The 22,236-nt window shown below is 43.2% G+C and overlaps 1 protein-coding gene across 5 annotated transcripts in view; it reads right to left on the minus strand.

Annotated features, from left to right (window-relative positions):
• gbe1b (glucan (1,4-alpha-), branching enzyme 1b) overlaps nucleotides 1-22,236 on the minus strand; it is a 599,646-nt gene that overhangs the window by 172,310 nt on the left and 405,100 nt on the right. For all 5 annotated transcript variants that reach the window (XM_078560420.1, XM_078560417.1, XM_078560416.1 and 2 more), the window contains exons 11-12: nucleotides 19,094-19,204; nucleotides 15,828-15,999 (exon numbers count right to left, since the gene is read on the minus strand). In XM_078560420.1, coding sequence (XP_078416546.1) covers nucleotides 15,828-15,999; nucleotides 19,094-19,204 — 283 coding nt within the window. The remainder of the gene's footprint in view (nucleotides 1-15,827; nucleotides 16,000-19,093; nucleotides 19,205-22,236) is intronic.

Here is a 22,236-nt window from a genome sequence, read left to right on the forward strand (position 1 = left end):
TCTCTGCGCTGGTGGAGGGTGTGGGCTTGCGCCATGGCAGGACTTCAAGGAAGGTGCCTCTAGATTCTTCTTTGGGGCTCGATTGGAGGTCCTGGGTCGGCTGTTTCCCAGATGTGCCTGCAGAAGGGGAAATAATTAGTGTATGGCAGTGGCCTGTAAAACAGGACAAGTTGCTCACAAAATGATTGTCTGATGGATGTTGCACTGCTGGACCCTCACTTGGTAGAGCACTGCCGATCTCACCATCAGCACAGGACTGGTCCAGATCATCGCCGGCCAGCTGGGTGGCCCTGTTTTCAAAGTTCGTGAGGTCCTTGATTTCAGGCATTCTTCCAACGGTCTGCGACCTCTCCCTCGAGTTGTGTGCCAGCTCGTCCAGCATGAATAGAGATGGAGAGTGTATGTAGCACCCCTGGAATGTGTGGGTGTTGAGTGGTCCCACGGATGGAATGAGGATAATGATGGTGAGAGTGAGAGAATGAATTACGATGTCCCTTGAACCTGCAGTGAGTGAGATCCCTGTGGATGTGTGATGGGTTGCAAGTGTGTGAGTTGAGAGTGATGAGAAGAGTGACTTACCCTGGCAGAACAGAGGAGGTCATTCATCCTCTTGCGGCACTGGGTGGCTGCCCTCTTTTGAAGGGCATTGGCGCTGAGCAACGCTGCTACCACCTCCCAAGCTTGGTTGGTCACACCGCTGCCCATCCTGGCCAGAGCAGGGGTAGAGGACATCTCTAGGAGCCTCCATGGCATCCAAAAGGAATTCCAATGATATGTCGCTAAACCTGAGGGCTGCAGTCTTCTTGCCTTTCGTGGACATCTTCCCTGCAGCAGTAGTGGGCTCGAAGCACTGAAATGTGTGCATGCGGCTGCACGTTAAATATCATGGCCGACGTGATGAAACGATGAGGTGATGGCGTGGCGGGTGAATGAGAGCCCACCCACCATGGAAGTGGCGTGTTTCCCAGGAATGAATAAATAATGTGCCGGGTTTGGGACAATACAGCGTGAAAACCCGCCATCGCAGCTAGCGGAACCGTCCACGACCGCACTTAGTGCAAATCTGGGATATTTCCTCCATTTCCACTTGTTAGTGAGACCAAAACTAGAGGTGCTAAATATAAGATAAACACTAATAAATCCAATAGGAAATTCAAGAGAAACTTAATTACCCAGAGAGTGGTGAGATTGTGGAACTCATTAACAGGGGGAGTGATTTAGGCAAATAGCATAGACACATTTAAAGGGAGGCAAGATAAGAGCTCCCACAAAATATTGTACATTAAGTAAATCTAGAAGTTTAGAATACGGATTGAGTATGAACACCAAAAAGCCAGAAACAATGGTAGTTCAAAGGAATACACTAGAAGAAACAAGAGTGAAGATTGAAGTGGATGGTGTCACACTGGAACAAGTACATAAGTTTGTCTATTTAGGAGAAATGATATCAGAAGATGATAGATATGGTGCTGAAACTTCAAGGATAGCCAGTAGTAATTTTGTGAAGGTGAAGGATGTCTCCTTCAGGAAAACTCAATCTGATAATGAGGAAAAAACTCAGAAGATGCTACATTCTATCCACTTTCCTGTCAGCCAGGACAATAAGTAAAGATTGGTGGAAGAAAACAGAGGCCTTTGAAATGTGAATGCTAAGATGTATGCTAAAAATACAATTCTTTTTTACTCATCATTAATGGCATATGTCCATCGTTGGCTAGGCTAGCAATATATTGCACATCCCTAATTGCCCTTGTGAAGGTGATGGTGAGCTGCCTTCTTGAACCGCTGCAGTCCATGTGGTGTAGGTACATACACAGTGCTGTTAGGGAGGGAGTTCCAGGATTTTGACTCAGTGACAGAGAAGGGACAGTGATATATTTCCAAGTCAGGATGGTGTGTGGCTTGGAGGGGAACTTCCAGGTGGTGGTGTTCCCGTGTATCTGCTGCCCTTGTCCTTCTAGATGGTACGGTCGTGGGTCTAGAAGGTGCTGTCAAAGGAGCCTTGGTGAGTTTCTGCAGTGCATCTTGTAGATGGTACACACTGCTGCCACTGTGTGTCAGTGGTGGAGGGAGTGAACATTTGTGGATGGGGTGCCAATCAAGTGGGCTGCTTTGCCCTGGATGGTGTTGAGCTTCTTGAGTGTTGTTGGAGCTGCACTCTTCCAGCCAAGTGGAGTGTGTTCCATCACACTTCTAACTTGTGCCTTGTAGATGTTGGACAGACTTTGGTGAGTCAGGTGGTGAGTTACTCGCCGCAGGATTCCTAGCCTCTGATCTGCTCTTGTAGCCACAATATTTATATGGCTCGTCCAGTTCAGTTTCTGGTCAATGGTAACACCCAGGATGTTGATAGTGGGGGATTCAGTGATGGTAATGCCATTGAATGTCGATGAGCGATGGTTAGATTCTCTCTTGTTCAAGGTGTTGACATTGTCACTGGACTAGAATTCAGAGACCCAGGGTATTGCTCTGGAGACCCTGGTTCAAATCCCACCTTTGCAGATGGTGAAATTTGAATTCAATAAAAATCTGGAATTAAGAGTCTGCTGATGAGCATAAAACCACTGTCAATTGTCATAAAAACCCATCAGGTTCACTAATGTCCTTTAGGGAAGGAAATTTGCCGTCCTTACCTGGTGTGGCCTACACGTGACTCCAGACCCACAGCAATGTGGTTGCCTCTTAAATGCCCCCTGAACTAGGGCAATTAGGGATGAGCAATAAGTGCTGACCCAGCCAGTGACTCCCAATTCTCATGAATGAATTTTTAAAAAAAGATGGTCATTGCCTGGCACTTGTGTGGTGCAAATGTTACTTGCCACTTGTCAGCCCAAGCCTGGATATTGCCCAGGTTTTGCTGCATTTGGACATGGACTGCTTCAATAACTGAGGAGTCGCGAATGGTGCTGAACATTGTGCAATCGTCAGTGAACATCCCCACTTCTGACCTCATGGAGGGAAGGCCCGTACACAGACCATAAGACAAATGGTGAGGTACCTGAAATTACAGGAGAAAAGGTGACACCCAGAAAAGAAAACGTCAGTATTTCTGTCATTTGATCAGAGCTGAAAAGCCACAGAGATCTCTTCTAGAGGGCAAAGTGGAGGGCAGCAGAGATAGGGGTCGACCAAGATGTGATTGGATGATGGACATCGCAGAGCAGTTGCAGACAAGCTATGGTGAATGTGCGAGGATGGCGCAAGACAAATGGGCACGACATACCATGACGGCAGATCGCCAGGTTGGAGTAGTTACAAGCACCAATAGCAGCAGATACGAATATGAGGAGAAAGGGATAGAAGAATATTCTGTCAGAGCAGGTCTGAGGCGAGCAACTCACCTCCTGACTCCCTAAAGCCTGTCCACCATCTACAAGGAACAGGTCAGGAGTGTGATGGAATACTCCCACCTGCCTGGATGAGTGCAGTTCCAACAACGCTCAAGGAGCTTGACACCGTGCAAGATGAAGTATCCCACTTGACTGGCATCTCATATGGAAACATTATCTCTCTCCAACTTCAGTAGCAGCAGTGTGTACCATCCACAAGATTCACCACAGGAATTCACCAAGGCTCCTTACACACTTTCCAAACCCATGACCGCTGCCATCTAGAAGGACAAGGGCAGCAGATAGATGGGAACACCACCACCTGGAAGTTCCCCTCCAAGCCAGACACCATCTTGACTTGGAAATATATCGCTGTTCCTTCATTGCTGCTGGGTCAAAATCCTGGAAATCCCTCCCAAACAGCACTGTGGATGTACCTACACCACATGGACTCCAGTGGTTCATGAAGGCAGCTCATCCCCATCTTCTCAAGGGCAATTAGGAATGGGCAATAAATGCTGGCCCAGCCAGTGAAACCCACATCCCATGAATGAATGAATGAAGAATGAAGAATGAATTTTAAAAAAATAACTAGAACTGAAGTCTAAGCCAACATCTGAATCCCACCTACTTCCAAACATTATTCTGTGATAATCATCGATTTCACATGCAATTTCCAGCAAGATGCACAAGGCATCTTTACTGGAAAGCAAATTTACCATCCAATATCATCAGCCGAGCCATTCATGTTGGAGCCCAAGCTGAGTTTTGACAAGCAGGTTTTTGGTGAGATGGTCTTGACTGATGGCATTGTTAATGACTCCCTTCTATCATTTTACTGATGATTGGGGGGAGGCTGCTGGGCTGTAAAGGCCCAAACTCGAGTCATCCTGCTTCTACATTGTGGAGTCAATACCAGTGTTACAGCTGAAATGCAGCAGCCTAGCTGGTGTGGTGAGACGGTGGTCGGGTGGGGTTGGGAGTAAAGGTGAAGGGGTCAATGAGTTCTGCTGCACAGGTCTGAGCACTACAAAGAACTTGAATCCATATACCACCTTTCACAACTTCAGCACACCCCCAAGGACCTTACAGTCACTGAGCTACTTTTGAAGTGTAGTCAATATTGCAAATGTAGGATATGCGGCAGCCAATTTGAACACAGCAAGATCCCACAAGCATCAATATATTAATGATTGGGTGACCTTTTTTGGTTATGTTGGCTAATGGATACATATTGGCCAGAACAACAGGAGAGCCTACCTGGTCTTCGTGGCATGGGATCTTTTATTCCACCTGAGGGCAGACAGGGCCTCTGTCTAATTGCTCATCTGAAAGATGACACCTTTGATAGTACAGCAGTCCCCTCAGTGCTGCACTAAGGTTTCAGGCTGAATTTTTCTGTTCAACTCGAGTAAACGTTCAATATACCAGACTGTCAGAGAAGAGCACTGCTTATAGATAGGTGTGATATTTCTTTCCATTGGCCTCAGCAGCAAGCTAAAATGAGATGGTCAAGTCTAACACACTGTGCCGCTGAGCCCATTTTAAGCAGCAGTCAGCTTGACACAGTATCAGCTTGCTGGGTGCAAAGCATACATGTTTTCTTCAGCACTAAAAGTGGACGAACTGCAATTACCTGTTAATAAGGAAGGTGATAATAACATTATCTTGTACTTTTAATCTTGCTTCAAAGCTGTGTGGCTCCACAGAAATTAATAGCCCTGCAGGGTCTAGAATTTCATGGTGCTTTTTTTTCCTTCTTTTCCCAAATGCATTTTAACCGCTCTATATAAGCCTTTCCACCCACTCAGTATCTTAATGTTCAGGCTGTTCTGCAGCAATTGAATTATGAGGCAATCTAGCAGTACACTTCTGCATCGCTGCTGTCAGGAATCCAAACAATCAGTTCTAAAATTGTATAGGTAGCATTGTATTAAATAACCATATTCTGAAGATCATTACATGTATTAATACTGAGAACAATAACGTGGGTTTTTTTTGAGCCTGTTAAATTTGTCGTTTCTCCACCATTACATCCAGAACAGCTTAAATTAACTGTTGTAAACGTTTCAGACATGTCACTATATTTCTCGATTTTATTTGACTCGACAGACTTTATGAGAACCGAGTTTTCCTTTTCCCAAAACCACAGTACATGAATCAAAACGCTGGTAAACACAATTCAGGTAACGTTTGCTGGTTAAAGCTCAGGTGATGCCAAAATCTCTTGGCGACAATTCCAAATGTCGTTAAGTGAGAGATTATCTGGATCCAGGTCTCAACAGTTTAGTGGAAGCAAACTCATTATTGTTCCATTAAGTACATTTTTACTCTCCAGAGCAGCAGACTGTTGTCACTGTATGCTCACTAGTTGAATTAACATTCGCAGGCACAGATTTTACTCTGACCTTTGCGTTGTCACTATGAAAAACTGCTCCATTTAATTTTAACAGGGTGCTTGATGGGACATTGTAGAGGGAGCTTTACTCTGTATCTAACCCCGTGCTGTACCTGCCCTGGGAGTGTTTGATGGGGACAGTGTAGAGGGAGCTTTACTCTGTATCTATCCCGTGCTGTACCTGTCCTGGGAGTGTTTGATGGGGACAGTGTAGAGGGAGCTTTACTCTGTATCTAACCCTGTGCTGTACCTGTCCTGGGAGTGTTTGATGGGGACAGTGTAGATGGAGCTTTACTCTGTATCTAACCCTGTGCTGTACCTGTCCTGGGAGTGTTTGATGGGGACAGTGTAGAGGGAGCTTTACTCTGTATCTAACCCTGTGCTGTACCTGTCCTGGGAGTGTTTGATGGGGACAGTGTAGATGGAGCTTTACTCTGTATCTAACCCTGTGCTGTACCTGTTCTGGGAGTGTTTGATGGGGACAGTGTAGATGGAGCTTTACTCTGTATCCAACCCCATTTAGTACCTGCTCTGGGAGTGTTGAAGGAACACTGTACTCTGTATCCAACCCATACTATAGCTAATCAATGGGCTGGTAGATCAGTGGGTAGCATCTCTTATATTGCAGAATGTAAAAAAAATTCAAGGAAACAGTTAAAATTTTATCACAGAATGCAACAGAATCTTCAGAAAAACAGTTAGATGAAAATTAGATCAATAAATATACTTTTGCTTTATTCAAGGCTGTACCGTCTAAAAAATGAGTGTTGCAATGGCACCACTGGGGGAACTGGCTGCCTGCCCGTGAAGTTCAATTATCAGACACAGCTCCGGTAACAAAATAATACAAACGCAAAAGACTGCAGATTCTGGAAAGCTGAAATAAAAACGCTAAAAATACTCAGCAGGTAAGGCAGCATCTATGGAGAGAAACAGAATTAATATTTCAGGTTGTGACTTTTCAGCTGCAGTGTACTTGAAGCTTTGCTGCTTTTTGTAAGTATTTCCAGCATTTTTTTATTTTTGTTCCCAACAGCAAACTGTTATGCCTCACCGGGCTATTGACTATCTTTACATGATGTCAATTCAGCTTTGTCCATTGGATTTCACCGTTTGAATAGAGCCCTTACATTAGAAAAAGGGAGAAAGGGTGGGGTTTGTAAACTTGTGGAGTGTCTCACGTTGGCACTGGTAGCTGGTCAATGAGTTACTTTGATGAACATGCTTCACAGATATCCCAAGTTAGAGAAGTGACTGCAGGGTGTGTGCAACTGTAATGGGTGTCACAGCTGCATGCAATCTTGGCCCCCATCTCTAATCCTAAAGGAAGTGGACCTATCTATTCAGCTTTGTGGGATATAAACCAACTTTCAGTATAAGTAAATAATAAATCCAATAGGGAACTCGGGAGAAACCTCTTCACCCAGAGTGGTGAAAATGCAGAACTCACTGCCGTAAGGTGTAGTTGATGCAACTACTATAGATGCCTTTAGTCGAAGCTAGGTATAGGTAGATGAAAAGAGGAATAAGAGGATATGCTGAGAGGTGAGATGAAGTAGGGAGGAGGCTCATGTGGGGGATAGATTGGTTGGAACGAATGGCCTATTTCTACGGTGTAACCTTTACCTAAGGAGGTGACTGTTCTCACTGACACTCTGACAAGGAGTCATACCTATCCCTAATGTGTATAGGTCACTGAGCAGCAAGTCATGATACATGCGCAGTGGCCAGAGCTGGTCTCAGCCTCCAAAGACTAATGATGAGCTGCCAAACTAGGTTAAAAGACATTTTAACCCTTTTCCTTTCAAAAGGGAAGGACTGTGGGGGGGATCCATAACTAGAGGCCATCAATATAAGATAATCACTAATAAATACAATAGGAGATTCAGAAGAAACTCTTTTATCCAGGGAATGGTGAGAAAGTCGAACTCATTACTACAGGGAATGGTAAAGTGAACAGTACTGTATAGAAGTTAGATCAGTAGCTAAGGGTGAGAGGAATAGAAGGATATGTTGATAGGGTGAGATGAGATCGGGTGTGTAGAAGCTTGTGTAGAGCATAAACACTGGCATAGTTTGGCTGGGCTGAATGAAAAGCCTTTGCTTCATGAGTCAGAAAGAACTCTGGCTTCAGTCACCCACTTTTGCCCTCTCTGAGTCTCTGTCTCTCTTTCCTCCTTCAAGATGCTCCTTAAAAGCATCATCTTTGACCAAGCTTTTGGTTACCTATACTAACATCAGTTTATGTGGCTCAACGTCAAATACTGTTTGAAAACACGTTGGTGTGCTTCACTAGTTGAGGGTGCTAAATGAATGCAAGTAATTGTTGGTGAAGGGGTTTGCATTGACAAAAAGGTCAGTGAAGCAGGGGGAAAGTAGTATTAAATAATTTCCCGAACACAGTGAAGTGAATGGATGCAATTTACCTACAAAATCTGGCTCCATTAGGCAGAAAACCAGCTAGGTGGTTGGAAACAGCATCTTAAGGAATCAATTGTGTGTCATGAGGCCTGGACAAAGAACACAGCTATAGAGTCACTGTGGCACAGAAGGAGGTCGTTCATCTCATTGAGTCCATGCCAGATCATGACTGCTATTTTCCAGGGCCACGTTTCTCTTCTTTATTTGCTAAGGTCATTGGTTCAAGTCCAACTCCACAGGCTTGGAGCACATAGTCCAGGTTGACACTCCAGTGCAGTACTGAGGGAGTGATGTGCTGTCAAAGATGCCATCTTTCTTATGAGACCTTAAAATAATGTCCCTCTCAGATGAGGACATATGTTCCCATGGCATTATTCTGCAGAAGAGAAGGAGAGCTTTCTCCAGTGTCCTAGCTAATATTTTTCCCTCAATCAACATCACAAAAAATAGATTATCTGGTCTTTATTTGGTTTGTGGGAGCTTGCTGTGCTCAAAATTGCTGCTGCGTTTCCTACATTGCAACAACAACTACACTTCAAAAATGATTTCACTGGTTGTAAAGCACTTTGGGGCATCGAAGGTCAATAAACACGTTGTAGAAATGCAGGTTCTTGTTTTCTTTTAAACAAATAGATTATACTTATTGCTGCAATTTAAAGAGCACACACCACGGATGAACGTACAAATAATGGAAATCCATAAAAACATTTGACCTCAAGGGGACAAATTCAGATTCTGAACACCTTGTATACATTTCATAAAATCACATTAGTCGGAGCCAAAGCATCCACTTCTACTATGCCTGTTAAAGGAACTTAGGAATAGGAGGATGCCATTTAGCCCCTCAAGATTTCCTGGAATGGTGGAACAGACTGTGATCTACCTCTACATACCCATCTTTGCACCATATCTCTTAACACCTTTGGTTAATATAAATCTATATATTTTTTAAATTAACAACTGATCTGGCATTAAGTTATTTTGTGCAAGGGTGTCCCAAACTCCTACCTCCCTTTTTTTGTGTAGAGATATCCGAAATTTCACTTCTGAAAGGTCTGGCTCTAATTTTTAGACCATAACCTCTAGAGCTAAACTCGCTAATCAGCAGAAATAGTTTCACCTTATTTACACTGCTTATTCTGCTCAATAACTTGTAATACTACTTTGATGAAATCACTGCTTAACTTTCTAAATTCCAGGGAATACAACTCAGTTTGTGTAATCTCTACTCGTAATGTAACTCGGAGTACAAGTATCATTTTGGTAAATTAACACTGCACTTCCTCCAAGGCCAATATAACCTTCCTAAAGTGCACAGAACTGCTCAAAATTCTCCAAATGTGGTCTAACCAGAACTTTGTAAAGCTGAAGCATGACCTCTACCCCCTCGTATTCTAGTCCTCTAGATATAAAGGCTTAGCTTTTTTGATTATTTTCTGTACCTTTTCGTGATACTTTAATAGACCTAGAGTTCCAAGTCTCTCTGGCCTCCGCCGTTTCTAGCTTTTCCTGTTCTATCCTTTAAGTCCAAAATGGATAATATTTACTGACGCTGAAATCCATTTGCCACACTTTCGTTCATTTAGCTTTTTCTTATTCTTTATTGGAATTTGAGTGTTGCTGCCAAGGCCAGCTATTTGTTGCCCATACCTAATTGCCCTTGAATTGAGTGGCTTGCTAGGCCATTTCAGAGGGCAGTTAAGAGTCAACCACATTGTTGCAAGTCTGGAGTCACATGTAGGTCAGACTAGGTAAGGATGGCAGATTTCCCTTCCTAAAGGACAGCAATGAACTAGGTGGGTTTTTACAACAATCAATGATAGTTTCACGGCCATCATTACTGAAATTAGCTTTATATTCTTGGCTTTATGAATGGAATAATTAGCCTGGGCCTCTGGATTACTAATCCAGTGACATTTCCACAATGCCACCATTGCTCCCAGTTAATCCATCAACATCTCTATGTTATTTTATGCTTCCATCCACAATTTTTATAATGCCACCTCTTTTTGCATCATTGGGAAATTTGGATATGTGTCCTTGTATCCCAGCATCTACAAGTCTTTAATAAGTACAGTGAATAGTTGAGGCCCAACATAGATCTTGCCAGATAGAGTACCTGCCCATTATCCCTCCTCTTTGTCCCTGCCACTCAGTCAATTTTCTAACCAGGTCAATATTTTGCCTTCAATTCCATGAGCTTCAACATTAACTAACAGGCTCTTGAGTGAATTTATCAAATTGCTTCTGGAAATCCACATAAATAATTTCCACAACAGACCCCTGTCCACCACTATCAGGTTCATCAAGTATTACATACCCTTTACAAATCCATGCTGGATCTCTGTGTTAAGCTGAAAACTCACTCCATCCTTTATTACAGACTCTAGTAGTTTCCCAACAAATGTTAGTCTAACTGGTCTAGAATTCCCTGGTTTCCCTTTCACCTTTCTTAAATACAAGAGAGGCATGCACAGTGTTCCAATCTAAAGGAATGGTTCCTAAATCGAGGGAAGATTATAGTTTGGGCATCCACAGTGTTCTCACCTACTGTCTTTCCCGAAACAGGGATGAAATGGGAACTCAAACAGAAAGACCAGTACTCCCGCTCACTGGGTAGCAAGCTCGACCTTCCAGTAGAATCAGAAGAGAACAGGAAAACCACGCAAAACCACAAAACATTGGCAACGCATAGTGTAGAAATATCTCAAAGGAAAGATAAGTTAACACGTCAGGTGCAGACCCTTCAACAGAACTTGAAGCTGGAAGACAAACAAATTCCTTAATCGGACTTAACAGAACAAAGCGGGGAGGAAGATGCACCTTGCATTAATATAGCATCTTTAATGTATTAAAATATCTCAAAGAGCTTCACAGGAACGTAAATCAGGCAAAATTTGACACCAAACCATATAGATGCAGGACAGATGACAAAGAGGTAGATTTTAAGGACATCTTAAAGGAGGTGTGAGAGGCAGAAGTTTTAGGGAGGGAATTTCGGAACCTGGGGCATAGCCACCAATGGTGGGCTGACGGAAATTGGCAACAGGCAAGAATTGGAGGAGAGCAGCTACCTTGGAGGGTTGTTGAACTGGAGGAGGAAACAAAGCTAACAACATGCCTCACCCATAATGGAATCCACACACCATTTGCTTTGGTGATATTTAACATGCACGATTGAGCACCTATGATCACAGATAGAATCACAGAATGTTACAGCTCAGATGGAGGCCATTTGAACTGTCATGCCTGTGGCAGCTATTTGAAAGAGTTGTCCAATTTAGTTCCATACCATGGCTTTTGCCCCATAACTCTGCAAGTTAGTACTCTTAAAGTAAAGTTTCCTTTTGAAAGTTCCTATGAGATCTGCTTCCACTGTCCTTCCAGATAGTGTGTACGTTCTAGCGCTAAACAATAAGATAAAAGCAAAATACTGCGGATGCTGGAAATCTAGAACAAAAACAAAAATATCTGGAAAAACTCAGCAGGTCTGACAGCATCTGCGGAGAGAAACACAGTTGACGTTTCGAGTCCGTATGACTCTTCATCAGATCTAAACAACCCTGTGTGAATAAAATTTCTCATTTTCCCTCTAGGTCTTTTGCCAATTATTTTAATTCTGTTTCTTTGTCTGGTTACCTGCTCACTTGTCAGTGGAAACAATTTCTCCTTATCAGGTCTATCAAAATCTCTCAATTTTAAACATCCCTAATAAATCTCTCTTTAACCTTCTTTGTTCGGAGAACAATCCCAACTTTTCCAGTCATTCCATATAACTTGGGACACAAAATTGATGGGCAGGAAAAGACCAGCTGGTCCATCAAACCTGCCCCCACATCACAATGACTGCAGTATCAGGACTAAACACTTCTTTTCTCTGTCAACCTCCACCCCATTCTGTTACCACACTTACACCTCATCGTCAAGTATAACACCCATGTGGGGGGAACCAAACCTGGGGACAGCAACCTGCACAGTATTAAATTGGTGTTCTTTGATTTATGCTGAACAGTTCTATTGATGCAACCTAGTGCCCTATTAACTTAAGTTATGGCTTTTCAGCATAGATCATGGTTTGCCGAATAACACTGGGATCTTTCGTTCTCTCAACCCTCTTCAGTTTTGTTCCCGCAAATCATCATCATTGTGGTGGTGAATGAATGGTGATACTGTACATTTCCAGTCAGGATGGTGTGTGACTTGGAGGGGAACTTGCAGTGGTGATGTTCTCATGTGTCTGCTACCCTTATTCTTCTAGGCGATAGAGGTCACGTGTTTGGAAGGAGCTGTCAAAGGAGCCTTGTTGTGTTGCTGCATTGCATCTTGCAGATGGTACACGCTGCTGCTACTGTGTGTCGGCGGTGGAGGGAGTGAATGTTTAAGGTGGCAGATGGGGTGCCAATTCAGCAGACTGCTTTGTCCTGGATGGTGTCGACTTTCTTGAGTGCTATTGGAGCTGCACTCATCCAGGCAAGTGGAAGGTATTCCATCACACTCCTGACTTGTGCCTTGTACAGTGGAAGGCTTTGGAGAGTCAGGGGCAATGTTTCCTCTTAAGTTGTGCTGGTGCGTGGCTGTGCAGGGATAAAACTGGCCACACATGGCAATGTTTATTTTAAGATGTGCACATTTGGTCTGTGTCAATCTTAAAGGAACCCCACAGTGCATCAAGCCAGCCACACACAGCAACATTGGTCAGGGGGTGGGGGTGGGGGTGAGTCTCATCATAGAATATATAGCCTCTGACCTACTCAAAGTCACAGTGATTAAGTGGCTGATTCAGGAAAGTTTCTGGTCAATGGTAATCGCCAGCATGCCAGTACGTCACTTATGATTCTGGTCAAGCCAGTCTCGGTTCTACATAAACACAGCAAAATCCGCATCCAAACAGAGAGTTTGCAGAGAAGCACACATGGAATTGTAGAGCAGCGACATGTTTGAAAAAAGTGAGATTAACCAGGAGCACTGTTTGGAAATAATGTTGAGTCAAGCCTGGTCTTTTAAATCCTATTTAAACAAACCATGACGTGGATTGGGTGCTGTTCCAACTCAAGGGTGAAGGCACAATTTTCAGACAAGGTACAGAAATCTTGGCTGACTTCACAGTGTGTTTGACACTGATGCCACATGACTGAAATTTTTCATTTCCCAACACTTCAGTTGAATACAAAATTCAAGACAAAAAAAAAATGCTTTACGCTAAATCAGTCTTTCCCCACACAGACTGCCATCAAAGTAGATTAACAATGTAGTAGAATCCTTTCCAGAAAACTGTCTTGAGCAGCAACATGAAAGATGAATCTTGGCACCAGTATGTATGGTTTCTCAATTTCACTGTGAACTGTATGTTACAGTCAGGCTGTATTGTGGCCAGGTCCAGCAGGAAGTATATTCCCCACATTTATAATTCAAGTCCTAATAGATCTTCTCCAAACAGCTGTGGTTCTGCACAATACTGCCAAAGAACTTTCACTGTTAAAGGAAACACATTCAAGTCAGACAAGGAAAGCATCTGAAGAAGAGTTATACAGACTCGAAACGTTAACTCTGTCTTTCTCCCCACAGATGCTGTTAGACCTGCTGAGTTTTTCCATCATTTTCTGTTTTTGTTTAAGAAAAGCATTAGGGAAGTCTTCTTCTGGAGATCGAGGGTGTGGCTGACCTACCAAATGAGTACATCGGTCTTCACAAAAAAGGGTGCTGCCAATGTCACAGTAAAGGAGGAGACAGGAGAGAAATTGAATAGGATTTAAACTGATAAAGAGGAAGTGCTTGAAAGATTTCAACCCTCAAAGTAGTAAAGTCATTCAGTCCAGATGGGATGCGTCTTTGGTACTGAGCTAAGTTAAAGGTACCAACAGCACAGCCTCAGACCACAATTTTTCAATTCCCCCTTGGGTTTGGGAGTGACTGCCAGAGGACAGGAAACATTACATCTCTGTTCAGAGAATGGGAGAATTGCAATTACAGGCCAGTCAGCCTAACATTGGTGGCAAGAAAACTTGTAGAGACAATGATCCCAGGGCAAAATTTAATTGTCACTGGAATTTGCTCACTAAACCCTTTGCTTCTTCATATTCTTCCTTTCAAGACCTTGAGTAAAACCCACTTCATTGATCAAACCGTTGTTTGTCCCCTCCTACTACCTACCACTTTAGATCAGCATCCACTTTTGTCTGGTTATGCCTCTTGCGAGGTGCTTTGGAACACTTTACCATGTTGAAGGTGCTGAATAAATAACAACTTTTGTTGCAGATTGTTCTTCTGGGAGATCCATTTACACACCGTCTTCTAGACATAGCTCCAGGTTTTACTGCAGTCTCTCCTACTTTGCTTTAAGGCCAGAATAACCAACATCGCTAAAGTATCTTGTGAAAGACTGGTGGGATTGGAAAGGCTTGTAACTGCGTTAAATCGAGAAATATTTGTCTGCCTGCATCTTTGTATGACACAAGCATAATTTCCTTAAATACAAAATACACACTAGAGAGCTGCAATCAACACTATTAAAACAGATTAAAATCCCACCTATCCTTTTCTTCCTTTACTGCCTGGTTTAAGTACTCATCTGTGATTCGTTGCAATATGTTTAATTATAGTTGATTCATTTCTGCTCTATTACCATTAAAATTCCAAAATGACTTCAACCCCATGACTGTGTGTTGTTGCTGCATGTGCTAATCAGTTCAAGATTTTCAATTGAGGCCCCACACGTTTCTTTTAACTTGTGTGTGTCTCACACCAACCAGAATCTGATCGTTAAATTAAATAATTGGAGGAAGTCTGGAGCATGTTTAATTTGTTCTTTCACAATTTTCAGTCACAGCAACTTTTTGTAAAGTAAAGTCCCACCCTAATTTGCAACTAATGCAGCCACAAGGTCTGAATAATGAAAGTCAGCCACACAGATTGATTTAAAACAACCTTGAGAAACTAAGTGTTGCCCCTCTGAAAGTGCAGCGCTCCCTCAATACTGACCCTCCGACAGTGCAGCGCCCCCTCAGTACTGATTGATTGCAGCACTGAGGGAGTGCTGCGCTGTCGGAAGGTCAGTACTGAGGGAGCGTTGCGCTGTCAGAGGGTCAGTACTGAGGGAGCGCTGCACTTGATTTAAAACAACATTGAGGAACTCTAAGTACTGCCCCTCCAACAGCGCAGCGCTCCCTCAGTGCTGACCCTCTGACAGCGCAGCGCTCCCTCAGTGCTGACCCTCTGACAGTGCAGCGCTCCCTCCGGACTGACCCTCCGACAGTGCAGCGCTCCCTCCGGACTGACCCTCTGACAGCGCAGCGCTCCCTCAGTGCTGACCCTCTGACAGTGCAGCGCTCCCTCAGTGCTGACCCTCTGACAGTGCAGCGCTCCCTCCGGACTGACCCTCCGACAGTGCAGCGCTCCCTCAGGACTGACCCTCTAACAGCGCAGCACTCCCTCAGTGCTGCAATCAATCAGTAGTATCTGATAGTGCAGCACCACACCAGGATTGTTGGCCCTGGTTTTTAAGTTCAAATCTCTGGGGCTGGACTTGAACCCACAATTTTCTGATTTGGATGCGAGAATGCTACCCACTGAGTCGCAGCTGATGCCAAAGCAACAAAAACAAAGAATGTTCCATCTTTGGTGGTTAGGCCAAACAACACTGTTTTAATCTTACTTACCCATAGGCACCACAGCAGACTTACCAATGAAATTCAGGTATCCCTCTCCTCCCAGAGCATGCGTGATGAGACGGATCATTTTGTGTAACTGCATGCCTCGGTCTACCACTGGTGTCAATGGAGTCACAACGCTCATATTCGTATACATCTCTGCATCCATCAGCCAAAATGCTAAGGTCTTGTCCCCAACAAGGGCCTGTGTAACAAAATCTAAATGAATGGAATGCCAGAATACCCATGCATTCAGATGCGCTTGTAAAGAGGTAACACGGAAAACTTTGCTGAATTCACTTCAATAAATCACAAATTATACTTCAACACAGGATACACCAAACAGAAGCTTGGGCTGTTCTCCTTATAGCAGAGCTGGTTAAGGGCAGTTGTTCAAAATTATTACTAGTAAATAGAAAAAAAATGTTTCCAGTAGCAGGAGGATCAGTAACCAGAGGTCCCAGATTTAAGGTAATTGCCAAAAGAACCAGTGGGAAGATGGGGAGAAATCTTTATACATGGCAAGGTGTTGTGATCTGAAATGCGCTGTCTGAAAGAGCAAATAAGTAGATTCAATTGTAACTTTCAAAAGGGAATTGGATGAATACTTGTAATGGAAAAAGGTGTAGAGTTATGGAGAAAAAGGGGAGTGGGGCTAATTGGAATGTTCTTTCAAAGAGCCAGTACAGACACAATGGGCCATATAGCCTCCTCCTGTATAATTCTATCAAATAGTAATAAACTTGACAAGTTATTATGTATTCAGGTTCCACAACACTTCCTGGTTGGACATGCCAGGTTGTACAAGGCCAAATGTGAAGTTCTGTTCTTCTGCCCTACTTTCAAAAGGTTTGTGATTCTTGCTGGTCTACACTTCCACAGGCACAATACACACTCCTCTTAGAGACCTTCTTCATGTGACTGCGATTCATCATAGGCAACCCAAATTGTTATGGCAGACAGATGGTAAATGCCAAGTTGCTCAAATCCCAGAGGGAAACTTGAAGTAGCTGCCACAACTATTTGCAATTTGTATTTATTTCGAGAAGCAGGCTTTGAATTCAGTAAAAAGGCCACCGAGGCTGAGAGGGTTTTTACAAAACTAAATTAAACATCTATTAACAAAAGAAAAGATTGTAAACCCATACATATGTCCACAAATTATTACTATAATAAATTCTAAATCCCCTAATTAATCTAACTCCCAGTTTCAGCTCTGTTAAGGCAACAGTAAGATACACAGATTTTAAAAGCCCCAGGCAAAGTAACACGATACCCTGAACAGTCGAATTCAAAGTGAATTTTTCTCAGCTTTGGTTCCTTGTAGACAGCAGCTTAAGGCTTAGATGCTGGAGACTTTTCACACTTGTGTTAGATCTTAAAATGCCTTTTCTTCTTTATACATATTTTCCCCTTTGAATGCAAATTCCCATTGTTTCACTATGACTTTGGATTTTACCTCTCTAATAAAAAAAATATAGCATAATACTAATTTTACCAGTAATCTTTGGGAAAAATAAACACACTGTTTCTTAACGTCTCCTGGCACCCCCTCTTTTGAATTCAAACAACTCTGGTTTATTTAAAAATGCAAATGTTCCTTTACACCTCACATTCTAAAGCTTCACCCATGTTTACCGACTTAGCATTTCAAACCTAGCTTCTCTTACATCAAAGCCTTCAGGCCAGCTGTCTGTAATTCAATTAAGTCTCACACACAAACACACATACATAGACACTGACCTCAATATTATTCTACAATACGAACAAAACATTATGAAAATTATACCTTCCTGACAAAGTCCTGATTTCACTCGATGCTTTCCAGCACGCATCATGGGTAATGATCAGGAGTGAAAATCCTGGCTGATTTTCTTCCCCCTTGCAAAGCCCAGGGATACTGAGTGCAATGATAGCTTTTAAACTACCTCTCCAACTGAGGTCAGTTAACGCAGTATAGAACAACTTGCATTTATATAGTGCCTTTAGCTTAGTAAAACATCCGAAGGCACTGCTATTTCATTGACTGTAAAGTGCTTTGGGACATCTAGTGGTTGTGAAAGGTGCTAGATAAAAGCAAGTCTTTCTCAACTCCACTGGAGCAATTAGTGAACAGAAGTTGACATGAAGCCACTGGAGTCCAAGATCTCCAAACAAACCCGAAAAAAAACAATGTTTCAGAAGATCATTTGTTTTTTGCAGATCTGCGACTGTTTATGGGTAAAATAATGCTCACAAAAGTGAAACAACATTAAAGGTGTGAGCTTTCTCATTGTCCTTCAGAGCAGCTAATAGCATTTTAATATGGTTGGTGAGCCATCAGGTTTATCAGTCTTTTTCATAAGATTTGTCTACTGAAGGAGTTGATAGGATTTCAAATTTAAGCACAGTTGTTACAACATTCTCAGCCAGTCATTACTGGTTAAATTATATCAATTTGAATGCTAAAATCTAACTTACAAAAGGAAAACTAAAAAACAAAACTTAAGGTCTAGACAAATCTTCAAAAAAGCTTGGCAGCCATGTTCTTACAAGACATACCAAGGCCAGTGCAGTGAATTGTCCTACAGTAGCTGAAATATATAATGGAAACCGTGTTCAAGTAAATAATTTTATATGTGCCCAACAAGTAATATACAGCAACTGCATATGTAATCACATATTCCATAAAGTGGATAAGCAGGGCTGTGTGATTCATTGTTATCTAATTTGTTTCTCTGCTAAATATATAGGCATGTAATCCGAGGGATAGGTTTTAAGGAGCCTCTTAAAGGACGAGAGAGAGGTAAGGCGGAGAGGTTTTGGGAGGGAATTCCAGAGCTTAGGGCCAAGGCAGGTGAAGGCACAGTCGCCAACGGTGGAGCGATGAAAATTGGGGATGCACAGGAGGCCAGAATGGGAAGAATTGGAGGGCTGTGGAGCTTGAGGAAGTTACAGAGATAGGGAGGAGTAAGGCCAGGGATGGATTTGAAAATAAGCATGAGAATTTTAAAATCAAAGGCATTGCCGGACTGAGACACAATGTAGGTCAGTAAACAAGGGGTGATGGGTGAACGTGACTTGGTCTGAATTAGGACAAGGGAAGCAGAGTTTTGGATGACCTCAAATTTACAGAGAGTACAATGTGGGAGACAAGCCAAGAGTGCATTGGGATAGTCATGGATGAGGGTTTCAGTAGCAGGTAAGCTGAAATGGGGTGCAGTCAGACGATATGACATAAGGGGAAGTAGGTCATCCTATGTGGTCACAGCACACAGTTGCAACCAACACCAACCAACAGAATCTGGGCGAGGGGTTACCTGATCATGGCTCTCCGCATAGGCGATGCACTTCTCTCCGTACCGCCGGTTTGTTAGTGTGTAGACGATGTTACCCATGTTCCAGTCTTCATCCTTCAACTCTTTCAATATCTGTAGCCATTAAGAGGAGTTACAGTTTACACATTGTCCCCATGGCACAAACACTTAGTTAAAAATAAATCACATTAGAGCATCAGAGTCTGAAGCTGACAATCAAAATTGGTTAAAAATTTCATTATCTATCTGCAGTCAGGCTCCCCAGTCCTTTCATATTAAAACAGATTACATTTACACGCAAATTTTTTGCAGTTATTATGCAATAGAAAAGCAATTAAGTCACAGGTAACAGATAAAAGTCCTGTGGCAATTGCCGACTTGTTTTACAAATCAGATAATAGCACCACTAATTCTGTTCAAGAGACATGGAATCCAGGTTCAGCCAATGATGGGATTTCTAATCCAACTGCACAAAAAGGTCTCCAGCTTCACAAGAAAAAATCTGGCAGGTGTCACTGCAACTGCAGGCACAATTAGGAGGTCTCGCTCGCTGTTGAAAGTTCCATGGCTCAGCACTAACAAGCCTGTGCCCAATGCTATGCACTGTCTTGTAGCAGTCTCTCATTCAATGGGAACATGCCAAAACAAAAAACCACAGAGCAGGTCCATCAATATTTCAAAAGAAAAATGAAAGATTGGTTTGTGTTTGAGGTGAAAGCTTTTCATCAGAAGAGTCCTGACAAAGGCACTCCATCAGCAATGTTCATCTACCTTTTTGAATTTCAAATGATAATAGTTCATTGTGTGTTTCCAGCATTCTAGAATCAAACGGTTGAACTAAACCATCTGATGTAGTCTCTACTCTCCCCAGTTTGGGGGCGGGAAGAAAAGCTGGAATCATTTAATGGCCAAGTGGCCACCATTAGGCTGGAAGTAGGATTTCCACCCCTCTGGGATAGGATATTCTGTCGCAGAGAGCTGCTGGCCAATCAGAGGTTGGCAGCTCTTGATGTACTGGTAGCACTAGTGGGAGTGATGGCCACTGCCAGTATTGCACTCAATCGATTCGGCACAAGCAAGTGCTTGGAGGTCGGCCTTTCAGGGGCCTTGGGTCCACTCAATGGGCCCAGTTGGTGTCACAGAAACATAGAAAATAGGAGGAGTAGGCCATTCGGCCCTTCAAGACTGCTCCATCATTCATCATGATCATGGCTGATCATCCAACTCAATAGCCTGCTCCCGCTTTCTCCCCATATCCTTTGATCCCTTTCTCCCCAAGAGCTATATTTAACTCCTTCTTGAAAACATACAATGTTTTGGTCTCAACTACTTTCTGTGGTAACGAATTCCACAGGCTCACCACTCTCTGGGTGAAGAAATTTCTCCTCATCTCAGTTCTAAATGGTCTACCCCATACCCTCAGACTGTGACCCCTGGTTCTGGACTCCCCCACCATCGGGAACATCCTTCCTGCATCTACCCTGTCTAGTCCTGTTAGAATTTTATAGGTTTCTATCAGATCCCCCCTCATTCTTCTGAACTCCAGCGATTATAATCCTAACCGACTCAATCTCTCCTCATATGTCAGTCCCGCCATCCCAGGAATCAGTCGGGTAAACCTTTGCTGCAGTCCCTCTATAGCAAGAACATCCTTCATCAAATAAAGAGACCAAAACTGCACACAATATTCCAGGTGTGGTCTCACCAAGGTCCTGTACAATTGCAGCAAGACGTCACTGTTCCTGTACTCGAATCCTCTGGCTATTAAGGCCAACATACCATTTGCCTTAACAAAAACAGAATTACCTGGAAAAACTCAGCAGGTCTGGCAGCATCGGTGGAGAAGAAATCAGTTAACGTTTCGAGTCCTCATGACCCTTCGGCAGAACTGAGTGTAGTTAGGAGAGGGGTGAAATATAAGCTGGTCTAAGGTGGGGGGGCGGGGGGAGAGAGAAGTTGAGGGTGTGGTGATTGTGGGGATAAGCAAGCAGTGATAGGAGCAGATAATCAAAAGATGTCACAGACAAAAGGATCAAAGAGGTGTTGAAGGTGGTGATATTATCTAAGAAAAGTGCTAATTAAGAATGGAAGACAGGATACTCAAGGTACAGCTCTAGTGGGGGTGGGGTGGAAAGACTAACAAAGTTTTAGTTTTAGATTTAAAAATAATGGAAATAGGTGGGAAAAGAAGAATCTATATAAACTATTGAAAAAAAAAGAGAGGGGGGAGAAACGGGGTGGGGATGGGGGGAGGGGGAGTTTAAGATCTAAAGTTGTTGAATTCAATATTCAGCCCGGAAGGCTGTAAAGTACCTAGTCGGAAGATGAGGTGCTGTTCCTCCAGTTTGCGTTGGGCTTCACTGGAACAATGCAGCAAGCCAAGGACAGACATGTGGGCAAGAGAACAGGGTGGAGTGTTAAAATGGCAAGCGACAGGGAGGTTAATAAATGCTGCCGGACCTGCTGAGTTTTTCCAGGTAATTCTGTTTTTGTTTTGGATTTCCAGCATCCGCAGTAGCTTTTAGCTTTTTGTTTTTATACCATTTGCCTTCGTTACCGCCTGCTGCACCTGCATGCTTACCTTCAGCGACTGGTGTACAAGGGCACCCAGGTCTCGTTGCACATTCCCCTCTCTCAATTTATAGCCATTCAGATAATAATCTGCTTTCTTGTTTTTGCTACCAAAATGGATAACCTCACATTTATCCTCATTATACTGCACCTGCCATGCATTTGTCCACTCACTCAGCTTGTCCAAATCACACTGAAGCATCTCTGCATCCTCCTCACAGCTCACCCTCCCACCCAGCTTTGTGTCATCTGCAAATTTGGAGATATTACATTTAATTCCCTCATCTAAATCGTTAATATATATTGTGAACAGCTGTGCCCCAACCCCCAGTCCACCATCAGCCTGTGCTGCAAGCTTGTCTTGCTGCTTGGCATGGGCCGCTCTTACCACCAGTTAAATGCTGGCGACGGAGGGATGAGGCCTTTAAATAGGCAATAATTGTCCACTTATGGGCTTCCATTGACCCATTGGCAGGCAGGCCGACCAATACCACCCCCACCATTGGTATAATTATAATGAGGGCATAGCAGCTTGCCTGCTGGATTTAACATGCTCCATCTGCCTTCAAACCCTT

The sequence above is a fragment of the Cetorhinus maximus genome, chromosome 16, assembly GCF_964194155.1.
Source record: "Cetorhinus maximus chromosome 16, sCetMax3.hap1.1, whole genome shotgun sequence".
NCBI classification, from domain to species: domain Eukaryota; kingdom Metazoa; phylum Chordata; class Chondrichthyes; order Lamniformes; family Cetorhinidae; genus Cetorhinus; species Cetorhinus maximus.